At 43.6% G+C, this 12,054-nt stretch overlaps 1 protein-coding gene across 1 annotated transcript in view; it reads left to right on the forward strand.

The window, feature by feature from the left end:
• The window catches only part of NBAS (NBAS subunit of NRZ tethering complex), a 334,006-nt gene that overhangs the window by 211,666 nt on the left and 110,286 nt on the right, over window positions 1–12,054 (forward strand). Inside the window, exons 39-40 of the mRNA XM_047068027.1 lie at window positions 6,245–6,321; window positions 6,706–6,843. Coding sequence (XP_046923983.1) covers window positions 6,245–6,321; window positions 6,706–6,843 — 215 coding nt within the window. The remainder of the gene's footprint in view (window positions 1–6,244; window positions 6,322–6,705; window positions 6,844–12,054) is intronic.

Consider the following 12,054-nt stretch of genomic DNA (forward strand, 5'->3'; position numbering starts at 1 on the left):
AATGTTCTTCACTGGCTTCAGATTCAAAGACTGAGCAGCTTCCTGTATGTGGGGTTTGATTTTCACTTTGCAGAAGTCCTGGAGTCTCCATGCTGCCTAGAAGGTTTTAATGCCCAGAGGCGTGACTTCATGTAACCCTAATTACCATCCCGAGGCCCCATCTCCAAATACCGTCACACTAGGGATTGCGGTTTCAACAAATAAATTTCAAGGGAGCACAGACAGTTTGTTCACAACACTGTCTTTACAAATTAGCTACTTTTCTGAGTGTAGGTGATTTACATTAGCTTTCCAAGCCCGTGTAGAAAGCAAGATAACACTGTCTCCTTTGGGGGTTTTTTGTGATGCAAAAAGAATTAGAGCTAATTCATGCAAAGCATCTTTCTCATATCTGGCTTGTTGGAGCAGATATTTTAAAAATTAGGGGCGCCTGGGTGGCGCAGTCGGTTAAGCGTCCGACTTCAGCCAGGTCACGATCTCGCGGTCCGTGAGTTCGAGCCCCGCGTCAGGCTCTGGGCTGATGGCTCAGAGCCTGGAGCCTGTTTCTGATTCTGTGTCTCCCTCTCTCTCTGCCCCTCCCCCGTTCATGCTCTGTCTCTCTCTGTCCCAAAAATAAATAAACGTTGAAAAAAAAAATTATAGGTATTTTTGTTTTATACTAATAATTATTGCTGGGTAAAGAAATGGCATGAATGCAGGCAGAGAGCTGGCATATAAATCATTGGAGATTCAGACTAATTTAGCTGGTGTGTAGGACAGGGATAATACCAGTTAAAACTGTAAATTAAGGTTGGCCCATATTTATCGAGACCTTGAACATCAAATAAAATTTAATTTTCATTCTTCAGGAAATGGGAAACCATTGAAGAGCTGCATATCTGCATTGCGTTTGTGTATATGTGTGTTTTAAGCTGTTGAGACACGATTACACTGATGCTTGATGAAAAATAACAGGAAGTTAGTGTGAAGGTACGGTTTTAAAATGGATTGGAATGGATTGGAAGGCATCAAGTAGGGTTGAAAGATTCCAGTTTTTAAAGGAGAGTGTGTGGCAGTGGAAGTAGAAAGTCTGTGGGAATGAGTTCTTGGGAAATGAATCAGCCTGCTTGGGTGGCTGACGGTTGGAAGCAGGGGAGAGGGTGAAGTCCAGGATGACTCTGGGATTTTGTGTTTTGCTAACTGGAAGAATAGTGCACCCTTTTCAGAAATATGAATGATACCGAGGAGAGAATTAGTAACGTGGGGGGATATTTGAGTGGCAGTGTCACAATAACCGGTCGGTAATATAAGTCGTAGGAAACGGATCAGGGCTCTAGAGATAAAGATTAGGAAAGTACTGAGGTATCAGCTGAAATGAAGAACACGGCTGAGTTCTCCTGGGAAGAGAGTGTGAAGTGGAGTCGACAGGTAGGGATGAAATAGTCTAACTGAATTCCCACAGTCAGCGGTCGAGGAGAAGGCGATCTGGTGACGTGGACACAGAGGAGGGTCATTTGAGGAGAGCTGCGGGGAACCCTGTGACCCTGAAAGCCAAGGAGGGACCAGGTGGCAGTGCCTTGTGGTTCGGCGAGATCTGAGAGAGGTTGGCGAGGCCTGCAGCGTGGGTTAGAAGGGAGAGCTCCCAAGGGAGGAACCTTTTTTCCCAAGACCGGTGTGATTTACTTATGTGTTGGCACAGGACCGGTAGAAAGGGACTTTCTTTTTTGTTGACTGAGGAAAACCGCGAGCTTCTTCCACAGACAGGTTGGGAGGAGCAGCTAAGTGAGGGTCGGGTCCCAGTGAGAAGAGGCTGAGTAACAGCAGGGATGGCAGAAGTGCACCCGCTACTCGGGTGTGTGCATGTCTGCTCTTGTCGTCCTGCTGCAGCCCATCTCCACGCCTCAGTGCAGCAGCTCATCCGTTAACAAGTATGATTTAGGGGCGCCTGGGTGGCTCAGTCAGTTGAGCGTCTGACTTCGGCTCAGGTCACGATCTTGCAGTTCGTGGGTTCGAGCCCCGCATCGGGCTCTGCGCTGACGGCTTGGAGCCTGGAGCCTCTTCAGACTCTGTGTCTCCCTCTTCCTCTGCCCCTTCCCCGCTCGTGCTCGGTCTCTCTCTCTCTCTGTCAAAAATAAGTAAACGTTAAAAAAATAATAATTACTATGATTTATATGAAATGGAAGTAATTGCCTCTGTTACCGCTCTGGCAGTTCTTAACAGAAGAACCTATTATCCGTCATCTTTGGGGGGGAATCAGAAAGTGTCGTAACTGAAGAAAGTCGTTTGTTCCCTCAAGTCTATACTGTTTAGTGGGGGTGGGGGGAGGGAACTTCTAGATGCTTTCTATATGCTAAAGAGATGATACGCGTTGAAAACTAAGGCTCTGATCTAAAATTCACAATGCTTCGAAAACCAAAAGGACTTCTTATAACTTGTTTGACATCAAAACCTGAATTAAACTGACATGAGGTTATTTAATCTTTGCTTTATCTCCTCTAGTGTGAGCATTCAAATGTTTTACAGCAGAGATGTAATGTCTTTGATTCTGGGTGCTCTCGGAACGTGCTGAAGGTATCATGTCACATGTGATACATTTCTAGCATAACTTCCTGAAAGTTCAGAACGTTCTGAATTCTGGGACACAGAGCCATGCAATAAATCAATGGTGGGTCTGGGTTCTCTTTCTGAAGATGGTTCCCAACTTACTGTATCATTCTGCCTGTTTTTATAGTTTATAGATGCTGTTTTAGTTGTTCCAAGATGTACCTGGGATTTTGGTTTTACGTTAGGTATGGTAAGACACCCAGACGTGGAAATGATGGTCATGAAGGAAGTTTATACTTGCAGATCCCTAGACATAGGAGGCAGGACAGGCCACCCAGGGCCCCATTGTTACAGCAAATACTTGACGCCCAGGAAGAGACAAGCGACATGTACTCGGGGAATCAGAGCAGACTGTTTATTTCGCACCAGGGTCGGCCCAGCGGAGTCACCTCCAAAGGCTGAGCCGTGAGCCCTGGCGCTGGCCTTCTTTTATGCCTGGCTAGCTTCCGGGTATTGGAAACCTATTGGCTGCACGGGGTGGGTGGGAGGCGTTATCAGTTGTGCTATGTGGGCAGTTGGCTGATGCAAGAGGCAAGCAGGATTACAGAAGCCAAAAGCATGCAAGGAGAGTATCTGGCCTCGGACACCTGGCTGGCCTTTTTTAAATCACTTCTTGCCGGCTTTCCTTCTCAGCACAGGGGAACACTTGGGTCAGCCTGGGGTCGGAGGCAGAGGAGGCCGAGGTGGGAGGGGAAAGCCTGGGCAAAAGTCTTTATTGTACTTTCCACGGGAACAGTAGGGGAGGGATTGTAGGCAAATTTGAGCGAGCCTAAAATAGATTGTTTGAATAATTTTGTAAGACTCCAGGCTGTAGTTTTCTCTGGTTGTCCAGTGCCTGGCCCTGGGGTGGTTAGAGTGGAGGAATATAAAAGCCACTGGAGAGAAGGTGGTTCAGAGTATTGGCTCTAAATTGGTTGGTTTGCATATCAGAGATGTGCTCAGAGTAATTTGTTTGCTATCTTTAGGAATTTCTAGCTCTGAGAAGGGCAGTCTTTCCAGGATTATCAAACACCCAGAATGTCAAAGCATCATAAAATAGGAAAAAAAAAAAAGATTAACACATTTGTGCGTATGAAATAAAATCTGCGTGGATATTATTCACTTGAAGCAAACATTTATATTTTAGGGTGATTATTGTTACTGGTAAAAGTAACAGTGATGATTCTTTAGACTTTTTTCTGAGGGTGATTTTTGTCATACTCCGAGCTAATGGAAATGAAGTATTTCTTTTATCTTTCCTGCTGTAATAAGCTTGTATTCAGTTATTATATGTTCAAGAAATGCTAGAGATCATCTTGTCAGTTGTATCTTTGTAATAATATAACTTCTTAAAATAAACCTACTGGAATTTAGGTGTTCAGATGAAGATCTTCCCCTTGAATGATCTTTCCTGAGGACTCTGCATCTATTTCAATTATGTTGTCAGTTGTTCCTTTCTGTCGTTTTAGTTTGTTGTTGGGTTGTTTTTGTTTTGGAATTTCCTTCAGGGTCTGTAGCATATTCATTGGAATATCTCCTGGAGTATTTTCCTCACTGGAGGGTGCTTTGGTTTGGGGACACAGAAATATGCACATTAAATGGAGTGAAAGATGAAGTCAGTGATATTAAAAAAAATAGATCTGACTGGAAGATAGTAATGGAACTGGTATTATGACAGATAGGCGTCAGATTGGCCCCTGTCACAACTCTTAAGAGGGACGGTCCTTCAATAGCCAGAGAAACAGCCACACGCCTGAATAAAAGCTCCTGAACTTTGAGGGGACTGGTCTCTTTTGATGAGTGGGTTCAGATATGCTTATTTGAAAATCGGTTTCCCTTGTGCACAAAGAAAGGAGGTATCTGAAAACAGAATGGGAGGAGGAAAAAACTAGGTGAGATTGTAGGTCACTTTATAAGAAATAATGTAAGAAAGAAAATTAAAAGGGAAAAATCACTAGTATGTGAAACTATTGGACTTTTTCTCCCTCCAAAACATGGATCCTGAAGACTATTAGGCAGGCATCAAATGGTAGAAGATATAAGGCAGGTAGAAGTCAAAATGGTAGCCCAGGGGTTTTATGCGTGTGTGTGTGTGTGTGTGTGTGTGTGTACAGTATGCAATTTCTAGACACGAAGTAAATTTGCCGCATATTGTCCAGAATGTTCGCAGATTAAACTTACATGCTCTTCTTGCTTTATCTTCTGGCGTCCCAAAGATAGAGCTAAGCCTTCATCCTTCAGTTTTAATAGTGTTCTACAACACACTCACCAGTACTGTTTCTTCTTCGCTCTCAATTATTTGTAGAAAATTTGATTTGGGCTCTTTGCATTGTATTTTTTATTATTTATTTGGAGACTTTCTCTTGTCCTAGTGTGTTTATCCCCAAGGGCAGAGACTGATTGTTAGGGCAATGTCTGGTTCAGAGAAGATTCTCATTGCCACGGAATGAAGGAATGAATTTGCAGATGGGCCTTGAAATGAGTAGCTTTTGAGTAGAAAACCTCTCTAAAATAGTGCGATTCCTCGGAAGTCCTGAGGCTGACTGGTGGTCCAATTTGGTCCATAAGGTTTGGAGAATACAGAGGAAATGAGTATTTAGAGAACCAATATTGCCTCTGTAAGGTGCAGCAGAGAAAGCTCAAATCCCTCCCTTGAGTCATCCACAGGAGATTCTGAATTCTAAGTCAGCTTTTGACACTTCATCCACTTGTAGGTGGTTCCTCGCCCCACCAGTGTCTCATTGTCCAGACTGTTAGCTAAACTCAGATTATATAAATGACTTAAATTTTAGTTCAAGTGAGACACAATTAGGAAGGTAAATCTTCTGGAAAAATATTATATGGTGTATTTCTGAAGTCAAATATCATTTACTTTGGATTATCCACGTAACAGTTCTCCTTCATTAGTGCAGATCATGAGATTCTGTGTCCTTTAAAAATAAAGGATTTACATTGTGATTACATATGACTACCCGGTATTTGTCGCTAAAACCCTAAATGAATCCCGTATTAATACAAACCACGCATAAACACAGGCTTTGTTGGCAGTGTGCTCTCTTTTATTAAAGCCATGAGACTGATAAGTTGTTGCTTATATAAAAAAATGTGTGGAAAAGTTGTTCAATAGTTGGGAATCTTAAGATCTTATATAATCAAAGCAAGGGCTTTTTGTGGAGTGTGATGAAGAGGGATGTTCTTGGAAGGAACAAAACCTATTCATTGTAGTATTCAAAAGATTTATCCTAAATTTGCACTCACATAGCTTTCTTGTTGCTTTGCTCTTTGTTGCTCATATGCTCAGTTACCATGTCAGCTGTCATTGATACATATAATTTTATAGCATGGCTTGGGCCTTTATAACCAAAAGATTAGCTGTAAGAAACCATCCTCACTGAGCTCTTTGCACTTAGACTTTGTACCTGCACTAACAGAATTTTCTCCTATTTAAAAGTGTAATGAATAGCACACTTTGTCTGAGTTAAGGCAAGGTTACTATTTAATAGCATGGTTTCATGTGATCTGTATTAGATGGTATGCATAGACCTTTGGAAAAGGTCTCAGAGAGTCCTCTCGAGCTAGGTATCTGTTGAAATCAGGTAGGACTGAAAACATGGCACGTAGTAACCATGAATGTCGTATAGATCTTCAAGTAAAATCATGCATTTTTTTCCCCTGCCTTCAGTTCTGCTGCAGCTGGCAAGTGATGCTTTACCAACTGACATGACCTTGGCTCTGGCGTACCTCCTGGCCTTACCACAGGTGAGTTTGCCGTTACCAAGAAGGGACTTCATGAACAAACAAAAAAATCTGTCCTGGGGATTTTTCACCAAATAAATTGTTATATGTCTCACTTCCTTCTGATTGTTTTTATGTGCTGGAAGGACTGTGGTGTCAGTATTCAGAGAGCAAATTCTACCATTTTAGCTGAAGTGTTCATTTCAAAATCTGCCTCTCCATCACAGGATCTGCCTTTACAGTGTCTTCTGAATTTTAACGTCGTCCTGTTCAGTTGAGCGTGAGCTTGCGTTGATGTGATGGAGACTTTGAACATAAATTCTGTAGTGATGACTAGAAATGTAATGGCTTATGATGATTTTCTTAATTTCCTTTCAGCTGAGTTCATTCTGTCATGTTCCTTTCTAGGTGTTAGATGCTAACAAGTGCTTTGAAAAGCAGGCCCACTCTGCTTTATCTCTCCAGCTGGCAGCATATTACTATAGCCTCCAGATCTATGCCCGACTGGCTCCATGTTTCAGGGACAAGTGCCATCCTCTTTACAGGGTGAGTCCTCCTCGTTTCCACTTTATTAACAAGCAGAGCTGAGTTACTTGTCTAAAATAGTTAAAACACATGTTTATCTTTGGAGGGACTGATGTGCTTTATATCCAGGATGCATTCCCAGCGTTGGACATAATAACTTTTCCAGGCACTGGAAGAGGTAGTTTCTCATGTTATTGTGAATGCTGATTCTTCCCACAACTTTGCTGTCATTTATTTTATTTTACAATTTCTTAGGAAAGGTTAAAGTAGTAGGAGAGGAGAAATGGAGAATTGAGTGTTTAATACACCTCCCGAAAGGAAGATGGCTCTAATTTAGGACAGTAGGCAATGCAGTTCTTTGAGCAGTGCTGTACTTTTATTTATTTTTAAGCCAGAAATACGAGAGTAGTTACTGTGCCGATGAAATGTTGAAACATGTTATGTCTACTTGCCACCAAGCTCCAGACAACTTTTACATAACTTATAAATGTGGCCTCAAGTTATGTGTGCATTCTTTTGTGGATGCAGACTTATTACGGATGCCACTGGAAAATCAAAGCCCTCTAGGTTTACTTGTACATATACCAGTTTTAATTATCAGCCTTGGGAAATTGTCTGCCTTTTTTTTTTGTACTGGTGTATTTTTTTAATGTTTATTTATACTTAGAGAGACAGTGAGAATGAGTGGGGGAGGGGCAGAGAGAGAGAGGGAGACACAGAATCAGAAGCAGGCTCCAGCTCTGAGCTGTCAGCACAGAGCCCGATGCTGGGCTCGAACTCATGAGTGGTGAGATCATGACCTGAGCCAAAGTCAGACGCCCAACCCACTGAGACACCCAGGTGCCCTTGTACTGAGCTATTTTTAAGAGAATTACTACTTTAAGAGTAGATAAGCAAATCGGACTTTGAAATCCACTATGTGTACAGATAAAAGGTCAAATTTCATGCCAGGATTCTTTCTGTCCTGACCTCAGAGCACACTTTAAAGAAGTACTTTTACAATCCAAGTGTGTATCAAAGTTCTAGCTGCCTCAGCCTTCCCAGACATCTCTAGGAATCTACAAAGACATGAAAACATTCCCTTTGTGGCAAAAATTCATGGCTCTCATTCATCCATTTTTCTTTAAAAAGAGAAAGAGGGGGGATCATCTAGAACACACGTTAATCTTGCAAGGGCGTACTGTTATTAGACCTGTATTGTCCTCAGGCATAGTTTTATCATGATGACAGTTGGCCAAGTAAGGAACGTTTTCTTCTTTTTAGCTACTTAATATATTACTTTATTTTGGGGATTCTGTGTGTGTGTGTGTGTGTGTGTGTGTGTGTGTGTGTGTGTGTGTGTGTGTATACATACATATAATTTTTTTGTTTTGTCTTTTATAGCTATTGCTTTGTGCAGTGACTTGATTCCATGCTCTAGTAATTTTCCTTTGTTTTATTTTTATGTCTCAGGTATGTTTCTGTGTGAAATAACAAATTGAACCACTGCGCTGTAAATTGAGGGACAGAAGTGATCACATAGGTGGAAGCGTGGCGAATGTCCTTCTGGAACAGCGTGCTCACTGTCTTTGTTATGTTAGGTGGCCGTCAGAGAATGTGTGCGGCAGATTTGCCGGTGTCTGTCTTTCATTAGTGCTGGGCACATACATAAGCAACAAGTAATTTACTCCAAAACACCAAGCGTGTTGAAACGCAGTGAAGCTTTACTTTGACCCAAAGCATTGTGCCTTGTTACAAACACAAGTCAGTTGTGTCCTCAGGACTTCCTTGACCGCAATTTCTAAGTGGGTACCGTTGGCATGGGATCCAAGTGCTGGAGTGGGATCGCCCTCTCTTGTTCCCATGTATGTACTCTGTATCAAGATCACACTGTGTGCCTAGCACTGTGCTGCACTTTCCATGAATACAGAGCATTGAAAGGTCAGTCATCTGGGTACCTCAAGCGTGCCATGGGCTCTGAGCATTAAGACGAAAAGACGAATATGGCTGCCTGAGCGCCATGAACCGGCCGCTTACTATAAATGCAGAGAAGACAGTTACATGCAGGGGACTGGACGGGCTTTGCAGGAGAGCGCTGCAGACCGATGCACCACAGAACTCGCTGGGCCCGTAAGGGCCAAAGAGCTTGCTGTAGAGCTACATTTTGGCCCAGTCTTCACTTTCATTTCTTAAAAAATCTTAATTGAAGTAGTCCTCCTGAAAAAGTAGTCCTCTTGGAGGAGAATTCTAGTACAACATATGTTCCTCTTTTCCCTGATAATAAATTATTTTTATAAAAAATTATTTGTGCCAAAAGTTGAAAGTCCTTAAATCATGTACTGTTTGTGAGAGAGGTGAGTTGGGAGAAAACCATTCAAGTCCACCCCGACTTTTGTATCTGGCAGTCACTGTTTCCTTCTTCGGATCCTGCAGTCACTCCATAAGGAGCCCCATTGAAAATCTCCCCAACTCAACCATGGGAAGAGACAAAGAACATGGAAAGCTCAGGGTTAGAAGTAAAGGTGCTTCCATCTTGGTTTCCTCTGTGTTCCCAGCAGTTCTTTTCACTGAGTAGAAGTGTGAACATTTTATTTCCAGATCTTGTATTTTGTATATCCTGCCATAGATCCAGTGTTTATCAAGTGCCCAGTGTGAACGACCTGGAGCCTGGCATCACAGTGAGAAGAACCGTGAGACTTGATTCTTGCCCTTTTCTTACCCTTAACCACAATTTCTGTTTCTTCCTTCCATCTCATGTCACCCCGCCACCCGTCAACTCTGGGCCTTGTTCCCGTCACCGTCCTCCTATCAAACTATCCTTCCTTTGAAGATGTCCCTCAGAGCTATCTTGTCTTGCCCTAGCCCTGGGCCTCTGATTCTTGGTTGTTAGACTCTTCATCCACCCCGTGGCATGGCTCGGGACACCTGCTCCTCCTCTGTCTCTGGGCCCGGTAGCAAAAGGCAGCTGCTGTTCAGGGTCCTCTCTTCAGGAAACTGCAGTAGAGCCACGTGGCAACAGAAACAGTAAAGTCCACGTAGCCCCGTGTGTTTGCTTCAACACATGATTTCTAACTTCTCGGCTGCTGCAGACAGAAACAGCTGTCTCTTCCGGTAGCGTTAAGACAGCACATGGCCGGCTCAGGGGCCAGCCCATTCTCCAGGGACTTCGTGGCAGTTCTGTGGAAAGCATTTGGTTGGTTGGTAGTCTGAAAGGTGAGCTGAAGAGGTAGAAAGTACCCATGATTTTTTTTAACATCAAGATGCAAAGATGTTCTGAAATTCTTCCAGATAGATGTGTTAAAAGGGAGTGGCAGAGGTCGAACACCTCTCCAGTTGTTTTTCTTCTCTCTGCCCCAGGTCCTCAAATTAATTCAGTCTCCGGGCTCCATGGTTCTTCACCTGGAGCACTGTAACCGTCTCATAAACACCACCCTGTCTTTGCTTTTGTTAGGTTTGTATTCTTTCCCAAACATCTGCCAGAGTGGTGTTTCTAAAATAGAGATCTGGTCACCCTGCCTTGTGCCTAAAATCCCTCAGTGATTTCCTGTTGTCCGGGCAAGGTCTGCATGTCCCCCACGGTCTGGCCTCTGCCTCTTTCTCCAACTCCTTCTTCCTTTGCCCAGCCATACCAAGCCACTTAAATTTCTCAGATGCCCTGTGCGTTCTCTTTCCTTGTCTTCAAACCTGTGTTCTTTGCTATGATGTTTTCCCCCAGCATTTCTTTGCTTAGGACTTGCTTCAGGTGTTACCTCACCCAGGCTGGGTTCCTGTCCCCTGCCGTCACTCGGCAGTGCTCCCAGGCTGTGTTTGGTGCTCTTCTGTGGACATCTGTAGTGCCCTGTACTTACTCCAGTCATTGTGCTTACACTCTCGTTTTGCATTTATGTATCTTTCATCTCACTAGATAATGAGCTGTTTGAGGCCAGTGTCTGAGTGGTATTTGTTTTTTCCAATGCTTAGAGCAGGACCTGGATAATAAAAAGGAGTAAATAAATCTTCACTGGGTAGATTATTGAAAATTAATGAATAATTCTTCAGCCCATGTGAAATGGTTGAATTGTGTGTGTGTGTGTGTGTGTGTGTGTGTGTGTGTGTGTGTGAGAGTGTGTGCGTGCGCATGCGCTCAGGGATTTATCAGGTGATTATGCCAGGCCATGTTCTAGATCCTGGGGAAACACAAGCGCACAAGACACATAAGAACCCTTGCCCTTTTGGGACTTACATTCCATTGAGGAAAGGACACCATCAACAAAATAAGTAAATACAATATATACTCTGTGAAATGGGGGTAAGAGCTATGAAAACAAAAAGCAAAGAAGAGTAAGCAGCATGCGCGTGCGCTTGTGTGTGGAGAGCACAATTTAAACAGGCTCAGGAGAGGCCTCAATTCAGAAAGTGACTTTTGACAGGACAAAAAGGCGAGGGCAGAGCCAGGAAGATGGGAGGGAGGAGCCTTCCAAACAAAGGGAATAGCATGACGAAGGTACTGAAGCATCCCTGCGCCCATCCTGCATACTGTGGCAGTTTTTCACAAAGTATTTGAGATAGTATTGAAATTTTACTCCATAAAACTGAAAGCTTTGAAGAGTTGCCTGACCCCAGATGGAAAGGATAGAAATTCAGTCTGTGACCAGACCTCATTGTGACCAGCAGGGTCTCCTCTGTCCAGCTAAAAGTGTCAAAAGGCGTATGTGTGTGGGGCGGGGGGGGGGGGGGGGGCAGTAGCAGCAAGGGTCTGGCCTATGGGAATTTTCAGTGGACGCTAGAAAGATCAGACTAACCCTGAGAAGGCACTGGCTGTCTTAAAGTACCTCTCCCATTTATTCTGCCACTTGATCCTTGGAGCAAGCCCATTTTGCAGAAGATAAGACTCGGAGAAATCCAGTTACTCGCTCCAGGTTGCCCTGGTGGAAAGTGACATCCTGTCACTTAAAGCTCCTGATTCTAGGCTTTACCTGCTTTTTGCTTGCACCAGAGCGGTTTCTGGTGTGCAGTCTAGTGAGTCGGTTGCTGCGGGAAGCTTCGCTGTGGCTACAGGTGAAATCTAAACTCCTTTGTGTGACAGAGACGACCCTCCCTGGGCTGACTGGCTCTTCATTACCCCGCCAGCACGATCCTGACGCTAGCTCTTTTGAAGTTTATGTTTTAGCTGTTCAGAATTTATATTTCTCTGCATTTACCATCCTTTTTCACACCTCTGTGCCTGTGCAGATGTAATTTCCCCGCTTGAAGTGCCTCCTTCTTCCCACTCTC

This window comes from Lynx rufus, unplaced genomic scaffold (genome assembly GCF_022079265.1).
Source record: "Lynx rufus isolate CCGP_SWC_20201006 ecotype Redwood Valley unplaced genomic scaffold, mLynRuf1.p SCAF_8, whole genome shotgun sequence".
Lineage (NCBI taxonomy): Eukaryota > Metazoa > Chordata > Mammalia > Carnivora > Felidae > Lynx > Lynx rufus.